Source organism: Phalacrocorax aristotelis, chromosome 3, assembly GCF_949628215.1.
Source record: "Phalacrocorax aristotelis chromosome 3, bGulAri2.1, whole genome shotgun sequence".
Classification (NCBI taxonomy): Eukaryota; Metazoa; Chordata; class Aves; order Suliformes; family Phalacrocoracidae; genus Phalacrocorax; species Phalacrocorax aristotelis.
The window spans coordinates 30,183,082-30,207,216 of NC_134278.1; the positions used below are offsets into that span (position 1 = coordinate 30,183,082).

The 24,135-nt window shown below is 38.9% G+C and overlaps 1 protein-coding gene across 1 annotated transcript in view; it reads right to left on the reverse strand.

Moving 5' to 3' along the window:
- The window catches only part of EYS (eyes shut homolog), a 944,860-nt gene that overhangs the window by 479,963 nt on the left and 440,762 nt on the right, over positions 1–24,135 (reverse strand). Inside the window, exon 28 of the mRNA XM_075087034.1 lies at positions 19,511–19,710. Coding sequence (XP_074943135.1) covers positions 19,511–19,710 — 200 coding nt within the window. The remainder of the gene's footprint in view (positions 1–19,510; positions 19,711–24,135) is intronic.

Sequence of the window (24,135 nt, forward strand, 5' to 3'; positions counted from 1 at the left end):
ACGCACACTGGTAGCATAGAATCATAGATTCTTAAAATGGTTTAGGTTGGAAGAGACCTTTAGAGGTCATCTAGTCCAACTCCCCTGCAGTGAGCTGGGACATCTTCAACTAGATCAGGTTGCTCAGAGCCCCGTCCAACCTGACCTTGAATGTTTCTAGGGACGGGGCCTCCACTGCCTCTCTGGGCAACCTGTTAAGCACCTTTTAACACACCTTATTAGTAGTCTGGGCTTGTCTTTAGTCTCTAATTTTGCACACCTACCACAATGAGGCAATCGAGAATTCTGCCTATGTCATTAATATTGTCATCTTTCTTTTTGCAGGTAGAAACACTCAGCTTTTTCCCCAAAACAAGTGAAAAAAAGTATAATCACTGCAAATTCTGTCATTGCTTCTCTAAAAAAATCCACAGATACAAAACAAAACCAAATGAACTGTCAGAATAATACTCAGAACAATGGATCTAACTGGGGCATTGTCACCTTCAACACAACTTCTGTTACTGAGAACACAACCTGGAAAGGTATTTAGATCCTATCCCCAAAAGTGGCTACTGTTATATGTGGGTCAGTCACATACTCAGCTTACTATCCCAAAGGCCCTCAAAATCAGGAAGCATTGATTTTCACTTTTAGGTCTTCTATTTCTGCACTGTACATCAACCAACGAGGAAAAAGAGAAGACTTCGCAGCAGCAAATGGTAATTCAGTGATTTTCACTTGGTATATTGTACTCTATTCACGCAGCTCTAATGAAAGAACAAATTTAGTGAGGGAAATATAAATTGGGGGCCACTAAAACATTACACAGACTATTCTGTTTGTCTCAATTTGATTCTATAACAATTACAGCACTGATGATCAACTAAGGTGGTATGATGCTATTATATGATCTCTCCTACTCATCAGGAGTTCACTGTAGGTGTGGCTATGTTTGCGCCTGAACTATTAGACAAAGTTCATGTTACTGATTTTACCGCCCCATCCAGATAAAACACCTACACAGCTACTTTGTGATGATCCAGCTTGGTCTTATCCTGTGGGAAATTAAACCTTTCTAGGTTCTACAAGGTCTGTAATGTTATGCATACTAGCTGTTGGAGGCAGCCTGAGAAGAATCGGAAGGTGGATGAGGAGACAGCAAGACTAAATAACTGCTTCTAGAAGACTTGCCTTGGAGCAACTTCATTCCGAACACTTCTGTTCCAAATTTCATGAAGTTATCAGTCAGACAAGAAAAAAAAAAAAAAAAAAAAAAAACCCACCGAAAACTGGCAAAATAATCAGTGGCTGCAAAACTTCAAAACAACACAATGGGTTCCTTTATGGGGACTTGTAGGGAGCATTCCCCACAAGTGCAAAGATAACACTACCTGACAAAATACCCCTTTCCATTAAGAAGCACACCACCATCATCATCCAGAATGCCTTCAGTTGCTGTTTGCTAACCAAAAGGACAAGGGTAGATGAACTCTGCAGCTGTTAAAAATAATTAATACGCTGACACATAAGGGATATTGCTACTATGTGTTACAAAGATTGTCAGTTTTTAGAAAGTGTGTACCTCAAGTTTCCCAACTGTGTTAGTGTAAATGAAAGAATCATAAGCAAAGATAGATACTTCCCTGTTGTGCCCCTATCAGTGGTCAGCCATGCACAGTAAATTAAAAAAATGCTAAATTTGTCAGGAAAAGACAATGGCCGTTGTAGTACTTATAACAAGATAGACATTAACGGTGTCAGTGACCTTGGGCTATTTAATAACTGGAAAAAGATTGATATTTTGTTTACCTTTAAGAAAAGCAGGAAGGGAGACTGGGGCACTACACACCAATCAGCCTCACCAGTCCCTGGAAAGGCCACGGGCATGGCCTCCTGGAACCCATCTCCAAACATACAAAGGTCAGGAAGTTAATCAGGAGCACTTAACATGTATTTACCAGGAAGAAATATTGTTTGACAAACCTATTTGTATTCTGTAATGAAAAGTGTAGCTATACCAATGAGGGGGCAGTGAGGGGATTTAATATATTTTAACTTTAGCAAGACTTGTGACACTATCTCCCACAGCATTCTCATCTAGAGGATGACAAAATCTGAGCTAGATGACCAACACCCAGCTAAAAATTAGCTGGACTGCCAGGCTCACAGGGCAGTAACCAGTGGCTTGACATCTAGTTGATGGCTGGCAATGAGTGGAACACCCCAGGTATTGATACTGTTCAATATCCTTCTTACCAATCCTGGTTACACCACCAAGTGTATACTCCGCAAATCAGCATACAGCACAAAGCTGCATGGGGGCAGAGGCGACACTCTGAGTAGCACAATTTAATCCAGACTTGATACGCTTGAGGGCTGGGCCCACAGAAGCCTCATGGAACTCAGTAAGGAGGACTTCAAAGCTCTGTGGTTGAGGCAGAGTGAGCCCATGCTGTAACGCAGGCTGATGAGTAAGCAGTCCTGCTGAAATGTATAACCTGATTGCATTTGAGACATTCTTGGCAATGGTGTGGCTGTATCTGTAATACTACATTGGGCTTCACTCCCCCTCAAGCCCACCTTCGGTTAAGCAACAGAGTCCAGTTTAAAAAAACTGAGCACATAGGTACATAATCTGCATGGAGAAGCTAAGGGAACTGCTTTGTTTAACCTTGAGCAGAGAAGGCCAGTGAGTGCTCGAGTAACAACACTCAACTAGTTGGAGTGTTACAAAGCTGATGGAGATTAATTCTATTTGAGTAATGACAGAAAACAGAAAGGCCAAAAGTCACAGACTGTGAGTAAGAAGGTTCAAGCCAGACATCTGGAAAAAAATTTCAGAGAAATTCCAGACAAAGCCATGACCAGATCTGGCACTGATGACAGTCCTACTTTAAGGCAAAGGCTGGGACAAAGGACCTGTAGAGGTACCTTCAAGCCAAAACTTCTGTGATTCTATGATTATTTCCACTCCTTATTTCACTAGACTCTGTAGACCTTTTATTACCAGTCTAATGAAGCTTTTGGAGAGAAGCCAGACCGCAGAGGAGAAGACTCAGTCTCTAACTTTTATGTAACCTATTAAATGCTGCTATTTTCTGAGAGACTGGTCAGTAGATGGTAGATTTGCTTTAGTCTAGTTGAATACTAAGTAAGATGGTATCAACCCAATGTCTGCAGCTACACTGTCAAGCTGTTTTCAGGCAATTTTTTCCTGCTGGAAGGAAGGAGACGTATTGGGGCCAGTCATGCTTGTTCCTGCTGGAATGAGTTCTTCCATTCCAGGAAAACTGGAATTTGTGAACTTCGTAGCTGCAGTGAACGTCCTGTATTCTCAAAGGGGTAGAGGTAGGACTACAGCCTGAAGCAGGTGTAACCACCAGCAGCAAATGCATCCGTCTGTTAATTTTTTGAGTTTCTATATCAGATCAGTTATAACCACATAAGCTTAATCATCACTACATCATCGTCTGCCACATCTCATTCAAATATGAACACTTCTGTGCCAATACTTTAATCCATGTGCATTTCCTTCTCTAATCTTTTTCTTCTCCTCTGTGGTCTTTCTCTCTAGCCACTCTCTTTAATTGTAGTATTCATGGCAGGAGAAAAGAAAAACCTTTGATCCATAGTTTAGCTAGTCCATAATCACCTGAAGTTCCCTAGTTTCAAAACATGCTTATTTACAGGTCTTTACCTGAACCCCAGAATAAATTCCTCTGCAATTGTAGCCAAAGTCAGTCTCTACTTGCTACTGCTTACTAATTCCTGTCTATAAGCATACGAAACTTGAATGTTTCAATCATAAAAACCAATCAGTTTGGACTATAAGGAGACCTATGCTTGTACTTCTCACGTCTTCTTGACTTGATGAGCATAATCTGGCAGAATCCGGATTTGAATGTGTGCATCACTGGTACGCGTATACATAACAGTTATTTCTTGGTAGGTCACAGTTTAAACAATATTGTTATCATGCTACTAGATATCACCAGGTTTTACTTGTATTTATTGACGCTCACATCTAGGGTCATCTAAAACAAAACAAGCAAAAACCTAATTAAAGCCAAACTTGAATTTTGGTATCTAATCTCAACGGAAAATCACAGAGATAATGCTACTCGTGTTAACTTTCCTTATGTGAGAACTCCTACATGTAAAAGATACCCTGAAAGCAAAACACAATCCAAAAGAACAAATATTCTAATGGTTAAATTAATTTAAGTGAAACAGTTTGCTCCAGAAGGAGGTTTTTCACACACTTTTCCAGATTTTTATTATTTTCTTAATAAATCAGAAGATGTAATGGTTTATGAGGATGTAATTAAATAATATTTATTTTTTAAAATATATAAATATAATTTTAGAACATCAGGATGTTAAACTCTAGTTCAGAAATAGAACTATTTATCTGAATAAACAGATAAAATAAAATTTTATAGTCATATAAAATAACTACCTGATATTTATTGCAATTCAGTGCATTATAGGCCACTGTTAGATAATAAACGTAAAAGAGCATTGCTGTTCTCAGATTACATGCAGTGTCTTGAAGAAATATTATCTCAAATGGATGTGGAGTTATATATTATATATTATGTACATATATATACTTATTGATGTAACACAAACTTATTGATACAGTGAGTCAGGAAACAAAAATATCACTTACCAGTGATTAATACACATTTTCCTTTGAAGAAGGGAAAAAACAATACTTCAGATGTCATGTTGGACAAATACTATCAAGTGACAACTTTTTAACAGTCTACCAATTTTATTAACATTATGAATAAAAATGGAAAGCTTGCCCTTCTTCAGAAGAAGTGAAAATAAAAGTAGTTGCTAGCTAAATTCATAGAAAACTGTGCAGTGGGTGGGGAGCTGGCTAACAGGCCGCACCCAAAGGGTGGTGATAAACAGCTCCTTTTCCAAGTGGCAACTTGTCACAAGTGGAGTCCCCCAGGGATCAGTATTGGGCCCAATGTTATTCAATATCTTTATAAGCGATCTGGAAAACGGCATCAAGTGTAGCCTAATGAAGTTTGCTGATGACACCAAGTTGAGTGGGGAAGTAGACACTCCAGAAGGGGGAGCTGCTCTGCAGGGAGATCTGGATGGGCTGGAATAGTGGGTCAGCAAGAACCTTATGAAGTTCAGCAAGGACAAGTGTAAGATCATGCACCTGGGACAACACAATCCGGGAGTGCAGCACGGACTGGGATCCACCTGGCTGGAGAGCAGCTCTGTGGAAAGGGACCTGAGGGTCCTGGTGGACAGAAAGCTCAACATGAGGGAACAGTGTGCTGCTGTGGCCAAGAAGGCCAACAGGATGCTGGGTTGCATCAAAAAGGGCATCACCAGCAGAGACAAAGAAGTCATCATCCCACTCTGCTCAGTGCTGGTCAGGCCACACCTGGAGTACTGTGTACAGTTCTGGTCCCCTCTATACAAAAAGGATGTGGACAGGCTGGAAGGGGTCCAGAGAAGGGCCACCAAGATGATCAAAGGACTGGGAAGCCTGCCATACGAGGATAGGCTGGGAGAGATGGGTTTGTTCAGCCTTGGGAAAAGGAGGCTCAGAGGGGATCTCATCACCATGCCCCAGTACTTAAGGGGTAGCTACAAAGAAGATGGAGACTCCCTTTTTACATGGAGTCACATGGAGAGGACGAGGGGGAATGGACACAAGTTGCTCCTGGGGACATTCCGATTGGACATGACAGCAAAATTTTTCACAGTGAGGACAGTCACCCATTGGAATAATCTCCCCAGGGAAGTGGTTGACTCGGCCACATTGGACACTGTCAAAAGTAGTGTAGACAGGGTGCTGGGCCACCTTGTCTAGACTGTGCTCTTCCTGGAAAGGTTGGACTAGATGATCCCTGAGGTCCCTTCCAACCTGTGATTCTGTGATTCTGTGAAAACTGATTTTCTATCACCGTCTAATTTTTACCACTATCTAATTTTTATTTCATAATTCAACCAGCTTCTACTAGAAAAATCCTGAACAGTGCCTAATGTATCGTGTCTGGTAGACTTCCCATTGGAGAGTTTCAGGAAACAAGCCTGTGGATTGCTGGGATTGCATATCGACAATCTATAAATTTAATTTTTCAGTTAAAACTGACATGGCTTTCTGAACCTGGCAAGACCAGGAGCAAAAACCAGGCATTGCACAGGCTTCATACCATCTTGGCTTTTTAAAACTTACACCATACTAAGATGCCTTCAGTGCTCGCATTGCCAATGTAGTACCTAGAGTCCCATCTTAATTTCTGAATCTGGCCAGTTGCAGATATTGAAAACTGGTGAGAGAGATACAAAATGTAACACAAAACAAATTAAAGTCGTTACCTGTATAAAAGTGGGATAGAAAACTGCCTTAAAAGTTACAATGTTGTGCTGTAAGAAAAAATCTTTAAATTTTTCTAAGGCTTGCATCAAACATCACTAAATAGCTGGAAGGAATAAAAATAGGAGACACCTCTCTGCTGAAGAAAAAGAAAAATTCAAACATAGTCAAAGAATGAATTTTACCCTTCTGGTAAATGTCAGAGTGTATTTACCGAACAGGAATTCTTCAGAAGTGGAATGGGTTGTAAACACCCAAACTTTAGGATAGTCTCAGAGACTCTTCTTCATGACTGCCACCTCTTTCATCTCTTTGGGTGTTTGCACGTGATTTTTTTTTTAGTTTTTATTAACTTTTTCAAATCAGATGAATATTCAGTACATAAATGAAACATGTTCATTCCAATAAGGCACTGGCAGTGACCAATTATGTCTGTTCCCGGTTTTCATCAACCTTGCAGTCAGCTAACTTCTGCCAGTCCTCTACATTTACCCAGAAAGCAAAGGTGGGCAAGTCACTTTCTAGAAGTCTCTCTGTCTATTATTTGAGAGCAAACAGCAGTTATATTTCTTACTGTGAGACCATCACAAGAAGATTGTTGATGAGGAATGAGAAAAATCACAGGAATACTTAGCAGGAACCACAGTACCTAGTGTCTGAAGTACACATTCCCTAGTGGTCACTGAGAACAAGCCAGAGCACCTACAGTCTTGCAGGAAACAGTGTCTCAGGGGACGCCTATCCAGAATGACAAATACTTGTTTTGGGAAAACTGAGCTCTGGAAGAAATCAAAAAAGGGAGAAATATAGAGCAATGCACATAACTTACACACCACTGTTACAGATCATATTTATGACAGATGAAGGGCTTGGAAATTTTATTTGATACAGAAATATGCTTATTTAATGTAAAAATGTTTAAAAATAACCTTTAGGAAGGATCTTAAACTTATGCTCCAGGGCAATCACTGCTTCTGACCAGTTAGAGCGAAACCTATATGTGGTGGTAGATGAAGAGGTGGGGAAAAATTTTGGTTTTCTACTAAGTTCTTCAGGCATTCCTCTGAAGTCTGGTTACAGTACAAGATCAGACAGAGAACACGATGAAGCTGAAGTCTGACATTAAACTGCAGTTTCTGTGTTCCATTTTCTCTCCCCCGACTCTCTAACATAATAATGAATGAGTACAGAGAACTATGCCTCAACATTAGATAGAAAGTTATTGAAAATTGTATCAACGATGCAAACAAAAGTTTTATAGCAATGCTCAAAAGCTGAGGACAATTATTTTACAATAGTTGTTTGACTTATTTCTAGCATTAGTGCTTCCTAACATAAGGTTACTTCTACATGAAGTCAGTCAAGTGTATACAGTTGGAGAAAAAAAGATCTGTTCATGGGACCATGGCAGCCATTACCTGGTACTATACTACAGTAGCTTCTGAAGGGAAAAAGTTATCCCACTGGAATTAGTTCCTAGGGAAAACCACAAATTCTCCAGTGCAGATGAATGGGAGCTTGGTGAACTGTCCTACAAAGCTGAAATTGAGAGTTTCAGCACGAAACCTTCAGGAAATAATGAAGCATCTCAGGTAAAACCATGCACAGAAAGCATATTTAATTCTAGTTGCATTACTATATACAATTCATGACACTTTAGAGAAATTCTAATAGAATTACATTGTATGTCACATTCGGGCATAGAACACAACACCATACATATATATTTAAATATGAGTAAATAGAAACAGTAACTGAAATTAAAGAAGGTTTTTGTGGTAAAAAGTATCTTCCTGCTACTATTACTCTGTCAGTTGGACTTTTTAATGCTTATTTATAAATATAGAGTCAAATTCTAAGGTAGTAAGTGACCACATTCATGCACACTGGCACACACATGCACTTGTCTGAAACTATATGGCTCCCCTGGAGACTAATTCTGAAATGTCCATTTTCAATGCTGAATTTAGATGGAAAAACAATTTTTACTATTATTCTGGTCTTCAAAAATGAACAATTTACCTCAACAATGCCCTCCTTTCCCTTTCTCTTTCCCTTGCCCCTCTCTGAAAATTAACAATCTGTACATCTGAATGACAATGTGAAACAGCTTGTACTAAAAAATAAAATGTTAGAGTGAAGTCTTTTATTTTTTTCAGACCTACTTTGTTTTCTTACTTTTTACATGCAGGGTATAACAAAAACAAATAGCCATAAGCTCCACCGTACTGTTTCAATAAATGCCCTTTAAAAATCAAACGAACAAACAAACAAAACCTGTGGAAATTCTGCTGCTTCATACAATGCCTTGAAAGATACTGTCCTTCAAATTCTTTATGTGACCAAAGTTTATGGACAAGTGAATGCAGTTTAGAAAAAGCCTTTCTTATACAGACAGGTTGAAACACTAATACTTCTATATTTGCTTTAGAGTAAGGAACAATATTTTCCCTTGCTTTTTTATACTTCTTGTGACTATTTGTATTGTAAAATTAGAACACATTCATTTAACTGTTCAAAAATATCCTCAAGGATTCTAGTAAACTGTGCCCTCCTGTCTGAGCTAGCAGTTTTCATATAAAGTTTCATTTTTTTGAACTTGTGGGCTGTCACGCAAAATACAAGGTAGTAACATTTCTTATGTTTGCGAAATGCCAGTGGATTGGAACTCTGCAAAACAGTAAATAAAGGATTTTGAACAATAACATATTAAACTTTTCCAAATACCACATTATATGCCTTGTGAATTTAATACAACCAAATAGACAAATCTTTTTAAAATGATGTTTTAACTTTTATGATAGGTTTATTGCTGGTTTTGTCAACAATCACTATAAAAAGGCAAAGTCACTGATAGCATAATATATGCCATTTGTGTACACAAACTCAGAATATATATTTTACAAAGAAAAAGAAGATGCATGCCACAAATATTGGAAAGTTTTGAGGACAGTATCAGCAAAAATATCAAAGGTGATATGTGTTTGAATCACCTGTGTAGTATGCTTTAGTATTCTATACGGAATTCTGAATAAATAAGCAGCACATTACACTTTAAAGCACTGTGAAATTTTAAATCTTGTTCCAGGTGTTGGATTTTATTTGGGCATGCATGTTTTGGGTAATGTTGGATTAAATATTCTCTTTGTGTGGCTAGAAAAAAATGAAATGTTCTGTTATAGGCACATTTCCAACTGTTCAGTCACTGCTTCTCGTATAATGGGGATGCGAACACGATTCCCAGTAGCTATTCTTGTTTGGCTTCTGTTTCATGAAGTCAGAAAACAACTTAGCTAGCAAAAAAACAAAAACAAAAACCAGACCCAATATATACATAGGGTAGAGGCATCCTGTGTCTTTTCAGGCAATGAGTTTTTAAAAGGTTTACTTAAAAAAGCAGAATATAACAATGGGCAAAAGCCATTCAGATACAAGCTTCAAAATGGTTTTATTCCAAGACTGGGCAGCTGGGTGATTTGTACTAGATTTGTGTTTTGCTTTTGGGTGTGTTTTTTCCTACTAGTTTTTAGTGCCTCATTTACAGACACTGTCGTCTGCGTTTTTGTAGACAATGCTAATTCTCTAGCAGATTGCACTTTGCCATTGAATTTTAGAACTTTAAAATGGTAAGAAGAGTGAGTAATTTTAACTAGATGCAGTACTACCATTGTAAATATCACCAGTAAAATGCAACAAGACAGACTATGCATCTATTAAAAAAAAACCAAACAGTAGCCATGTTTGGGATATGTTTATTAATGCCTTGCCTTTCTTCATGCTCCACTTTTACAGCCTCTTACTGTTTTCACTTCTTCCTGTTTCTATTTTGCAACTTAATTGGCAAAATGCCCCTGTAGGTATTTAAAACGGTTTGATATGATGTTTGAATATCAATATATAAATATCCACTTGAGTGACAGACTGCTAATTTTTCTCTAGTTTTGCCCAGAAGCACAAGGGGGGACAGCTATAGAAGCTAGGTATCTTGCTATTATGCTAATATGCCATCAGGCATATTGCACACATTAAACATCTTCAGACACATTATTTGTTTGTTTTAAATACTCATTCCAAATCCTGTGATCTTGTCCTTCTGGTAGATTGGCTACTATAGGAGAAACCTCTCTAAAATGGATGCGTTACCTCTATAGCTGTGATCTATTCCTTTATGCTTCATGCAATATCATACGGAAAGAGCAACATACTAATTTGATCCAGTCTGAATAAACAATAGGAGCAATAAGGCATATATTAATCAAAACTTATTAGAAACAATGCAAGCTAGGAGCACCAAAGCTTCTTCTCAAAAAGATTTCTAAAAATATTTCTAAATAAATCAGAACTGTAATTCACGTGGAGTACTACTTTTTAAAATTAAATATTAACTTTTTTATAATTACAGTTCTTGGTTGAAAGTGTGGAGAGATGTTGAGAATACCAGGTAGCATATGCAGCTTATTAGAATCGTTTACTTTTTATTGGCCTGTAGGAAATAAAGACTACAATGTACTTGTTCTCTTCTCCCTTATAAGCTTGTGTGCTGGTTTTGGCTGAGAAGGGGTTAATTCTCCTCACTGTGGGGGTCGGCTACCTTTCCAGCTTCCCGCGCTCTGCCGCGTGGCGGGGGGGGGGGGCTGGGAGGGGCAGGGCCATGGTGGGGGCAGCTGACCCCGACTGGCCAATGGCAGGTTCATTCCATACCATGTGACACCATGGCCAATATATTGGGGGGGGGCAGTGGCGGCGGGGGCGGCGCGGCGTCGGGTCGGTGGGCGTTGAGCGGCTGCGGCGCGTGCGGTTTGTTTCGGCGGTTCGTTCCCCCTCTCCCCTCTCTTCCCCCTCCCCCGGGGCTTTGCGCCTCTCGTTGTTCTCCTTTACATTGCATTTCTACTGTTGTTTCTTTTAATTTTAATTATTAAACTGTGCTTATCCCAACCCACGAGCGTTACCCTTCTGATTCTCTCCCCCATCTACCGGTGGGGGAGTGAGCGAGCGACTGTGTGGGGCTGAGCTGCCGCTAAACCACAACAGCTTGTCACATGTATAAGTAAGGAATTCTACTATATATCCAGAAAGTAAAAAAATACAGGACATGACACACATTTTTATGATACTATTTCTTTGATAGTATTACATTGATATTTTTGACACGGAGACACAAGCATTTGTCGTTATAAAGTGGAATAAATGGTTATAAATGGTCATTACAACAATTACCTATCCTTGCTCTGACAGTAAGAAAGGTATTTTGATTAAATAAACAACTGCAATGTAAAGGGAAATCACGCATATATATATTTATATGTATATTAATAGATAAAGTAATTATACATGGAATGGTATAGGAACATGTTAGCATGCCAATTTTGTCTAACCTTTCTCCATGGAAACTACAGTTCCGTGATCAGCCAGCTTAAGAATAAAACTAAAACACCTGTGTTCCCTCTCCTCCCAGCATCAATGAAATGCTAACTGTTTATTATGGGAGGAGTAGAGGCGAAAGAAAACATTATGCCACTATATAGATCACAGACTGGCCCACAGCTTGGATACTGTGTGTACTTATTGTTCCCTTGTGTCAGTGAAGAAAAAACAGAAATTAAAAAGCCTTAAAAAAGGCAACAAGGATGACCAGAAGTTTGGGATGGCTTCTGAAGGAGGAGGGACTGTGAAAGCCAGAAATCTTTAGCCTGGAAAGGAAGAAGCATGGGGCAAGACAGCAGTGGCTCACAAAAGCAAGGGAAGTATGGCCTGTAATCAGCTTTTCATTCTCCTTTTCCACACGAGAATTAGGGGACATGAAAATATAGCTAGCAGGAGCAGTACTTACAATTATAAATATAAATATGTATCAATAAATATAAATGGAGGGGCACATCTTTTCACACAGTGGAGAAAGAGAAAGAAACAGTGTACCGTGTACACATTCACAGCATATATAAAAGTGAGAACCTATTGTTTTACAACTTCCCTGTTAATTTAAGAGATTCCGATGTTCCAGTGGATTGGAGTCACTCCTTCCATATTATAAAATTACTTTCTTCTGACACTTATTGCAGTGTTCTGAGAAACTTACGTAGCTCTATGTAATGTGTACTCTGCAACTGTGGCCAGACCTTGCAAACTGTCTATTAACAGCTGAACGAAATTAAGCTTCTCAGTTAACGAATCATACAGATTAACTCCTTTTGCATACCATGACAGAACTGAATAGCAGCTTTTTTTTGATACAGTTGCCTAGGTTGCCCTATAAGACCTTGCAGCCCCAGGCTCCCCCCACAGCTGCTTCATACTAGCAATATACTGTTTAGCTTATACGTGCTCTAAGACTGACCATTCTACTTTATTGTTTCTTATGTGCAGTCTGCACACCAGAGCTACAGAGCAATATGTTTTTCATATCACTGATCACATATCATATTTTCATGTCACCAAACTCCAGTTTTCTGCTCATATTGCATCTCCACTCTTGAATTGTTTTAATCCCTTTCCTGGATCCCTGCAGAGACTAGTTACAAGGCCTGGTGCTCCAGTGGCACACTGTGCTCACACAGATAAAGCCAATTAAAACAGAAGGGAACTGGAAAAAAAGATATTTTAAAATCTAAACTTTGCTTCCTCTTCAGTATAATACAAGAATAAGAATGTACTGGTCTTAGTTTATTTTTACCAGCTTTTCCTAAGCAGCACAAGAATAAGATTGCAGGACAGTTTCGGTTTTAATTACTTGTTCCATATGTGCTCCAACTGTGGCAAGAAAAACATTAAATAAAGACACATATAAAAGAATGTAATGCAGATGTTTTCAAGAGCAATTTGATTTTACTGAGAGAAAGAAAACAGAGGAATAGTTCAGGGAAGAATAGTTCAGAGAAAAAAAGGTTTTTCTGAGTGCCAACTGGTACATGAAGAATCTCAAGAAAGAAAAAAATTTAAGATGGAGATACACTCCATCATAATACTAGTTCCTTACCCTTATGAAAGTCAGAAGTCAGTCTAACTTATACAGATTTCATATTTTTTCAAGCATAATTTCTTTAAGGTGTCTGACAGGTATATTTTAAATATTTCTACATATGTTCCAAGGATACTATCTGATGTATATGACGTACTTCTATGACTGCTCTGACAACATTATTTTCCCCTTTAACTTAGTATTCAAGTAATTATTATATTATGCTAAAAAAGCTAGTGAATGCTTGGTTAAGTATGAGTCGAAGGTCCTTCACCCTTTTCTCATGTACGTGTGAGACTATAAACAGCAGTATCCAGCCATTCACTACTTATCATTGCATTCATTACTATCAGTTCATAAACACAAATCAGAATGAGTGGTAGACATCATAATTAACATTTTAAAACAACTGCACTTGAATCATAGAATCGATTGGGTTGGAAAAGACTCTTAAGATCATGGAGTCCAACTGTTATCCTAGCACTGCCAAGTCCACCATTAAACCATTTCCCTAAGCACCGCGTCTACACGTCTTTTCAATACCTCCAGGGATGTGACTCAACCACTTCCCTGGGCAACCTGTTCCAGTGCTTGGTGAAGGGGCCACGTTCATGTTCAGCCAGCTGTCAACCAACACCCCCAGGTCCTTTTCCTCCAAGCAGCTCTCCACCCACTCCTCCCCAAGCCTGTAGCATTGCATGGGGTTGTTGTGACCCAAGTGCAGGACCCGGCACTTGGACTTGTTGAATCTCATACCGTTGGCTCCGGCCCAACGATCCAGCCTGCCCAGGTCCCTTTGTAGGGCCCTCCTGCCCTCCAGCAGATCGACACTTCCACCCAGCTTGGTGTCATCTGCAAACTTACTGAGGGTGCACTCAATCCCCTTATCGAGATCATTGATAAAGGTATTAAACAAGACCGGCCCCAACACTGAGCCCTGGGGAACCCCTCTTGTGACCGGCTGCCAACTGCATTTAGCTCCATTCACCACAACTCTCTGGGCTCAGCCAGCCAGCCAGTTTTTACCCCCTGAAGAGTACGCTCATCCAAGCCATGAGTCACCAGTTTCTCCAGGAGAATGCTGTGAGAAACTGTGTCAAAGGATTTACTGAAGTCTAAGTAAACATCCACAGCCTTTCCCTCATCCACTAAGCAGGTCACCTTGTCACAGAAGAAGGTCAGATTAATTCAAGCAGGACCTGCCTTTCCTAAACCCATGCTGACTGGGCCTGATCACCTGGTTATCCTGTATGTGCCATGTGATGGCACTCAAGATGATCTGCTCCAGAACTTTCCCCAGCACCGAGGTCAGGCTGACAGGCCTGTAGTTCCCCAGACCCTCCTTCTGGCCCTTCTTGTAGACAGGCGTCGCGTTTGCTAATAAATGGAAAGTGGCTTGGTGAGCACTTCTGCCAGTCCCCTTGGTACCCCTGGGTACCGACCAGGTACCCCTTAGACCCCGTCCAGCCCCATAGACTCGTGTGTGTCTAGTTGGCGTAGCAGGTCACTAACCATTTCCCCTTGGATTATGGGGCTTCATTCTGCTCCCTGTCTACCTTCCAGCTCAGGGCGCCTGGCATCTGGAGGAAATGTAGAATAACATATTCCTATTTTAGAATTCTTTCTTACTAAAGTCTCATGAGCTGGAAGAAAAACCTCAACATTCTGTTGATCAAATATTCACTCTTACCTGCCCTTGGAATACAAAATTCAAGTCTATAGAATTGTCCTGTGAGTATAAACTGACCTCTTAAAGATGCTTCCAAAAAAGCTTCAGTTCCGAACTAAATATTGTAGTCAAATATAATCCAGAAAGATATATTTAAAAATCACCAGTCTTCCTTTATGAATCAAAGGGTATGATCAAACTTGACTTGTGACCCTACCCATTGCTAAGACCAACAAGGTTATCTTATATCACTAAATACATATAAATTCTGAAAAAATATTACTCAGAGTGGATAAAAAAAGTCAGAACGACATTAAAAAATTACCTCTTTCTCTAACAAAAATATTACAAAACTCAAATGTGCTAGAACTTCCTGAGAAAGTACAATGCAGCTGTAATATTCAACAACTTAATCTAAGACAAGGCCTATCATGGGACTGTTGACATTTCTTTCACCTGATCAGACTGAAAGCACTGCACAGATAATCCTTCTCAAGACAGTATGACTTATGAACCTAGTCAGCAGGAAGTACATGAAATGCACATTTGAAAAAGGCTCAATGCAAGCATGAGTGGGGAGGGAGGAATGTTTTAAATTATTATTGTTGTTGTTATTATTATTATTACTTTTTTAAATCCCAAGCCAAACATACCGAATGGTCTGGGACAAAAAGATGCAAAAGTGAGGAATAACCACCTGTGGATTAAATATAATGAAAAGAATCTGAGCATTTTATGTGGAACAGTTTCTCTTCCTTAAAATCCCTGGAAAATACTATGAAAAGGCTTCGGAACTCCTATTACATACTCATTATATCAACTGTATGTAGGTTGGGTTGAATTATTTTCTGAAAGCCCCCCTGAGCCCAATGATAGATTTATTATTAATTTGCTAATTTATATATTGTGTTTCTTGTTGTGGCAGCTCGTTCTTTTAATTAAGAAGACTAAAATACAAAGCAAGGTAGGTGGGCATCCTTTCAGATGGTAATCTGTTTCCTGAAGCCCTGGTTCAGTGGCAGTCTGCCCAGGATAGAACTGAATGACAACTCCCAGCACCCCTCTCACTTCCAATAAGTTGTTTTAATTTTAAACCAAGGGTTTGAAGACAGAAAGATATTTCAGACAACACACAATTCAAGGGCTATCCCAAATGGTATTTTTCATATTCTTTTCAGGAAGAAGCCTGTAGAGTTGTTCACGTAATTGATTCCCACAGAATTCAAGACAGATGGAACCATTCACTATACTGCTGGGTAAAATAACACAAACGTCACAGCTGAAGCTGGCTGGCAGTGCTGCCCACAGTTAAGGCAGCCTGACACTTACCCATTACTGGACACTTTTGATTACTTGCTATTTCCAGTTTTACCAGCCACAACAATGCAAACATCCCAAGCCAGAACCCCAAAACAAAGAGACTCTAAACAATACTGGAATTTTTCTTTCCTCCTGCCCATTCCACAGGAAGTGTGTAACAGGCATTAAGACTCCGTATTCATTTGGGTGTTTGTGGCGTTTTGCTAGAGTAGGAGTTATTTCTCCCTTCCTTATTTTTCAGTTATTCTGCTTTTCCATCCTCTGTATCAGTCCTATTTTCAGTCTGTATATGAGTTTTGTTCAGACTGCTTAAAACAAGTGGAAGGCACCGTAGAAACTGAGGAGTGTTCACATCATAATGTTCACAGTACAGGAGCAAACCTGACTTAATATCTTTTTATGTTTCTTATTTCCACCTTGTACACATTACTTGGAATGACAGAAGCTGCTGAAGGGTAAGAATGAGTAGTATGTCTGTCGTCAGAAGCATACCAACATAGAAGAGGGTATCAGCTGAAAAAAGTCCTTTCCCTGTACCCCCTCAGAAGAAATTTATATCATGTATGGCACTTCTTTCTACAGGATCACAACCATATCTCACATCAACTTACCTTACATCACCCATGAAAACCTTTGTGATCTCGGCAACACTAAAAATCCTGATTGTAATTGTTTGCAATTTTCCTAACTCTGATTCCATGAACAGCTCCTCTGGATGGCCAGCTGGTCTCAGAGGCAAGTACAAGGTAGTTACCCTCATAATTTTTGGCATAAATTCCCAAGCAGAAGAGAGGAGAAATATAAGTAATTTCACTTAATTCAGAAGATTCATTTGTGAAAGAAGAAAGGATGCTGCAGCACCCAAAGCTTGAAAAAAGAAGGCTCGACAGAACATGAACCAGGAAAGAAGAAACAGGAGAATTTACAAGACTGAGTTTTCAGACTGGTGATCAAACAATAGGGAATAAACTAATTACCAGACATCCGAGCCACAGAAATAGACTTTGTGCATGTAGAAGCCCACTGCAGAAGTCAGTTATGTGAATTATTTTAGCATGTATTGAGAGGCTTAAGTGAAACCATAACACATTTGAGTTATCATGGGACCAATAATATTCAATACCTTCATCGATGACACAGTGGGATTGAGTGCATCCTCAGCAAATTTGCGGATGACACCAAAATGAGTGCTGCAGTTGATTCGCTTGAGGGACAGGATGCCATCCAGAGGCACCCTGACAGGTTTGAGGAGTGGGTCCATGCAAATATCATTAAGGTCAACAAGGTCAAGTACAACGTCCTGCACCTGGGTCAGGGCAATGTCCCAGTATCAATACAGGCTGGGGGATGAAGGGATTGAGAGCAGCCCTGAGGAAAAGGACTTGGGGATATTGATAGCTGAAGAATATGAAATGAGCTCGCAATGTGCACTTGCAGCCCAGAAAGTCAATCATGTCCCAGGCTGCATCAAAAGAAGCACGGCCAGCAGGGCAAGGGAGGGGATTCTGCGCCTCTACTCTGCCCTTGTGAGACCCCACCTGGAGTACTGTGTCCAGACCTGGAGCCCTCAGCACAAGAAGGACATGGAGCTGTTGGAGTAGGTCCAGAGGAGGGCCACAAAAATGATCAGAGGGCTGCAGCACCTCTCCTGTGAGGACAGGCTGAGAGAGTTGGGGTTGTTCAGCCTGGAGAAGAGAAGCCTCTGGGCAGACCTTACTGCAGCCTTTCAATATATAAAGGGGGCTTATAAGAAAGATGGAGACTTTTTACCAAGGCCTGTAGCAATAGGACAGGGGGCAATGTTTTTAAGCTGAAAGAGGGTAGACTTAGATTGGATATAACAAAGACTTTTTTTATGATGAGGGTGGTGAGACACTGGAACAGGTTGTCCAGAGAAGATGTGGATGTCCCATCCCTGGAAGTGTTCAAGGTCAGGTTGGATGGGGCTTTAAGCAACCTGATCCAGCGAAAGATGTCCCTGCCCATGGCATGGGGTTGGACTGGATGACCTTTAAAGGTCGCTTCCGAACTCAAAATATTTTGTGATTCTATGATCATTAATATAATTATTGTATCTCATTTGACATGTTGAGATTTTATCTGTTAATCTGTTTGTACGCCTCAAGAGTCACTGTAACTTCACCATTTAGTTGTGGGATAGAAATTAATCACAGGTGATGATCCACTCAGATTCTGGAAAACAATGCCAGCAATCAGTGCAAATATTTGCTTAAATTACAACAACAGTAATTGCTGGCTGTCCATGGGCTATTTCCCTTGTTAATTCTGTTGAATATTAATGAAATTCTGTAATTATTAACAGAAGGACACACAAAGGATCTACAGGTGGAAACTGATCTACAGATTGGAAGTAATACATTTGATTCTTTATCTTCTTCATTTCATAAGGAACAAAATTAGTTTCCTTTCTTATAGTACATTATAAACCTACCGAACTGTTACACACAACTAAGAATGATCACTCTTGCCTTAATGTTAGCAGGTGTGGTTTTTTGAATAAAACTACTATCCTTGAACTTCTGGCCATCAATCAAAATCCATATATTGAACACATGATTGCATAGGGGAAGATATTTATGCTTCATTCTTAAGTATGTTCATAAAATAATTTCTTAGTATTTAGTATTTCTACAAATGTAGCAACTGAATAGGGACATAATTGTGAGTTGATACATTTATTAGATGTAGCAGAGAATAATGCATACGATCTATAGAGTAGCTAATTTTAAAGGAGCTTCACTATATTACAGGTATATAAGCTATAAGATTACATGCTTTTTGTCAGAAGCCTTAAACACGCAGAGAATGATGATTATGGACTGTAGGAAATTTCTTCGGATACATGTCTGTGCACACATACTACACAAACTACCTGTCATCTAAATTTGATTGCAAATTAATTTTCTCTTTGAGTACAAAATGCAGGAGTACATACATACCTGTAAACATAATAATTTTAAATTTTTTACAGTCAGTTTAAGTTAAAAGTTTACACATAGGATTCTGAAAAGCACTAGAAGGTAAGTTCCCAGATAAAGGGCCTGATGTTGAACAGTGAATGGCTTAAGATAATTATATTTTTGAGTACTAGATTGAGCATCAAATCCAAGTGAGTTCATGCACTGCAAATAGTAACAACACTGCCCTGAGATCTTAGCAAAACAATGTGTATTAACTAAAGCAGTTATATAACAGCATTCATACTAACCTGCAATGAAAAGCTCTTCCAGGTCCATCAACACATACGCCTCTGTTATAACAGAGAACTGAGTTCAGTGTGGGCTCACTGCAAACATCAACATCAACTTCACAAAACCTGCCAGTGTACCCACTCAGGCAAGTACAAACAAATGCATTGACTGCATCTTGACAAGAACCTCCATTAATGCAGGGAGCAGATTCACATTCCTGAGGAGAGAAATAATAACACATTGACTACACAGCTTTAAAACACATTACTTATTCATTCATATGAGCAGCAAGTGCAAGAGACTGAACCTGCAGATTAGGAAATGGGTGTTGGACTTTTTTATTGTCTGATAAGCAAAAGTCTCTAAGTTGGGGCAATTTTTGTTTACATAGACATCCTTTGATTACAACTTCTACTCAGTCTTGAAACTATGGTTGTTCCTGCTAATTAAGCTTGGAGAAATGCAAATGTGTTTTTATATAAGCAGTCTTGCAGACATAAGTATGTGCTTCCCACTCATGATTCCTTTATTAAAACTTTAAAGCACGTTTTCGATCCATAACAATTATTCCTCCTAAGTTTTTACAGTAGGGGCTATTGCAGTGAAAAAAGCCATATTAGTAAGACAATTCTGGACAGAATAAAAAATTACTTATATTAACCAACACACACAAGCCTTTTATCAGTATTTCCTGATAAATGCTTTCTTACTATCAATTAATGCATAATATTGCAAATAGAAACATGTGGAAATATTTATGTGTTCACATAATAATTCTCTCTGATAAAGCTGATGTGAAAGTCATCAAATTCAAACTATGCAAGGTAGCAGCAAATGAATGATTCTCCAGAATTACGTGAGAGTTTAGCTAGTGCAATTGCCAGTGCAAAAAATGTAGTTTTGCCCTGGAGCACAGAAACCTAGTTTTTGCCTATATCCCAAAGGAGTTTTATTTTGCTGCTACCACCAAAATAGCCTAGCTAAATCCAGTATTTTGAGTTTATTCTCACACTCCTGTAACTTTAGAAGGTTTAATTCTTTAAGGATATCCAAGGGCACTCAGATTTCCTGCAGGTACCGCAGTTGCTTTGACAGAATGTAAATTCAAATATCCATGGAGAATTGTGAGAAAACAACTTGTTTTCCTATAAGCTCTCCAGCTGGGTGTATAAAGGATGATTTATTAGTGAGCATTACTAAACTAATTGAATTATACATCCCACAGGAAGATGGGGATAGTTCTAGAGACTGCCAAAAATCCTGTGTCTAGGTGCTAGAAGTAGTCTTTTGCTATACTAATCACATTTGTTCTTGGCAAACATAAGGCTTCTTTGTTTTGTTTATAAAAAAAAATCTCAATTCACAGTTCCAACTTTCTGGCTTTTTTTCTATTCCAGTAACTTCTCTTGTATAGTTTTCTTAATCTGTATTCACTTGTAACCTCTACTACTTCTGTTTTTACATCTTTGCTTATTAGCAGAATAAATTTAAAATCTATCAATTAATGGGTCAAATTTTTACCTAATTATAATTCAAAAGTTAAAATTCAAAAAACATCAACATCATCAAAGTAACTAAGGGTAAGTTCAAAGCTTGGCCAAATGTTCAGTTTTGGCTCAATACACCATCACAGTCATAGCAAGTTGCAAACTTAATGTAAAATTTTTTCAGTATTGTTGGAAAAATTTGCAAAACTGCTAATTAGTTTTTACAGTAACATAAAAATGAGACAGTTTGTAGGAAAGAAATCACACCTACTACTTTCCAGTATGTTTTGGTACACTGCACTTAAAATTTCGTTATTAAACTTTCAAAAAACCAGAGTACACTCTATTACCAGAGGAGGCTAGTCTGCACAGTTCTTAACTCGGACAAGAAAACTCTTTCAGTAAACAGACACACAACTATGTTAAAAATGCCACAAATAACTCTGTGTGTGGTAGGTGAGCTACCACACCACCACCGAATGCTGTAACTCGTAGTCTAAAAGAACAAGGACATGAGATGGCAAACTGAAGTTGCAACACAGCTATGACCAAGTCCTGCCTATCTTGGATCCTACCAGGGACTGACTTTACAGCTTGACATTAGGGAATAGCTGGCTCTACAGAAAATTCCCAACCACCCTCATTTCCTGAAGACAGGCTCACCTAACCACCAATGATACTTCAGTTTTGTCTTCCTTTTTATAATGGGAGATTGAATCTTAACTATGACCCCTAACCAGACAGTTCCTAAACCAGAGCAATAGTTGCAGGGACTCACAGCCTTAGAAATATTCCCTCTCTTCTCCAGTAGGGGAAAAAGACTTTCTTAGGCATCTCAGGTGCCCAGTTCCCAGTCTGGTAAGATATCCTTTAAACTTTTCTTGCCTAGAAGTGACCAGATCCTGTCAAAGGAAAATTGCCTTTGAATAACTAAGAAACCTGAAAATTACCAAAATAATATTCACAAAGATAGGTCAATTTAGTTTTTCCAAAACACGAATTTGTTGATATATGTCACAATTGCTCACTTCCTTATACTTCATTTTGTACCTTCTTACTTTCAACAGGGCTTTTAACCTTTACTAAATATGAAATGCTATTTTGATCTGCATAATTTTTAAGCTTCAAAGACTTAACTTTACAGTATTCCTTCCAAATTTCAAATAACCTGTCTGAGTAAAACAAATCTCACTACCACTCCTGCAGTTAGAGAAAGCAGCATGGGCTTGGTCCCTTAGAAATGTATAATATTTAGTTGGCAGATACAGAGAATAAATACCAAGTTTAAATGGTGACAAATAGCTCAAGCTAACAGACTGAATGCTGTTCATCTGCAGATAAATATGGTTGACTGCATTTTTTTGCCATTAGAATAAAATGTTTGCCAGTAACAGAAAAGAAACCTGTTTTGCAATAGCTCACTGATCATGAGGCTAGTTTCTCTCCTTCCTCTCCTCTCCTCGATCCCATTTTTGGGGGAAAGGAGATATAGTGTTGTGAGCAAAAAGGAAGCTCTGTTACCATCACTACACACTCATACACTGATACTATTCCTGAAGTTGGCACTTTTATGGCAACTAAAGATTTGTAGATTATGTTACAGAACAAAAATGTACACTCTGATCTTGATCAGCAATCCAGGTCTGAAGCCCAAGAGTAATTTGACTTTCATTTCGTAGTGAAATCAAAGGGGAATAAACTACTTCTGGAGTTGCCAGTGGTTTTAGATTATGAATGTTTCGGGTGCAGTTCTGACTGATGAGGTTCTTAATTCCTTCCTCTATTCCCTGCTATTTCCTCACCCCAAATCATGCTGCACTGTCTTAGTTGTGTCAGAATAATAGATTAAAATACATGTTAAAAACCCAAACCAAAACAGCAACAACAAAAACAGACCAGAGAAACCTTTTTAAAATATTTTTTGAAAGCCAGCTTTCTAATTTGTTTCTCAGCACATGACCCATAATCAGTTATGCAAGTGTAACTTGGGAACTATTGCGGGGGGGAGAACTATTTGAAGATGGGGACATATGGGAAGTTCTTAAGTCAGCACTGACACTTTGAAGGAACAGACAGAAATCATCAAAGTCTGACTGGAAGTTTTAAAATCTAACCAGATACAAAAAAAGAGAAGAGGATAGGTTGAAAAGGAATCTGTATTTAAGAAGTAAGAATGCAAGTCCTCTTGATAAGGCTTTTTAAAGTTGTTTTCTAAATATATTTATTTTAACTTGAACTACTAATGCTTGTGGAAGCAGGAGCAACTGTCTGCAGAAGTTTGTCCTTTGTTAGTGTGACATCACCTCTGTTTTAAATAGCCGTGTGCAGGAATAGTGAGAAGAAGGTAACCATGATGCATTGCCTTAAGATTCCAAATGCCACAGCAGATGCCAGTGTATTCAACAAAGTAGGCAGGAATCAGTATTCCCTTTTGACGTATAGTGTATTTGCAAGATGACTGAATGCACTGGCAGCATAAAAGGATCTCATGGGGGGACTTTATAATTTTCATGCTGACATCTGACAAGAAACACATGAAAAAGTTTCATTGGAAGGTGAAGAAATAAGTATGAATGTACCAGGATCAGGAGTAGTTAAACCAGCTCGCGGTTCCTGAACAGAACTGCCAGTCCATCTATGTGCAGTGTCACTTACTCCAAGATGAAATCTATGCACATAGAGCAAATACTTCATTACAACATTTATTCCTATTATGACTGTGTAACTTATACCAACAATTTGCTAGCAATGAATTATTAAAAAAACCAAAAAAACCCACCCAAATAACAAAAATACCAAAATGAAACTTCCCCCAAAATCACAAAATTACTTTCAGTTCCCTGGTGGGTTCTCAGCAAAAATATTCCATTTGGAAAGCAGAGAAAGTGCTGAGATCTTCAGGTACCACCGAGCAGTCATAACACTGAAAGACTGAGGGGCAGTAACACTGAGGACAGCTTTTTGTCTTCTTTACTTTTGAGTCCTCAGGACTTTCTTTTTTTATTATTCTCTCAGATTTCTTTATTTCTTTCACGCAACACTTTCATTTTTAGTCTCATCGGAGAACACAGAAAATCTTGTCCTTTGACTGGGGCCCCTTCAGGGTGTGAACAGGAGGCATAAGGCTTTCTTGTTGCTGCAGCACTGTATGGGTT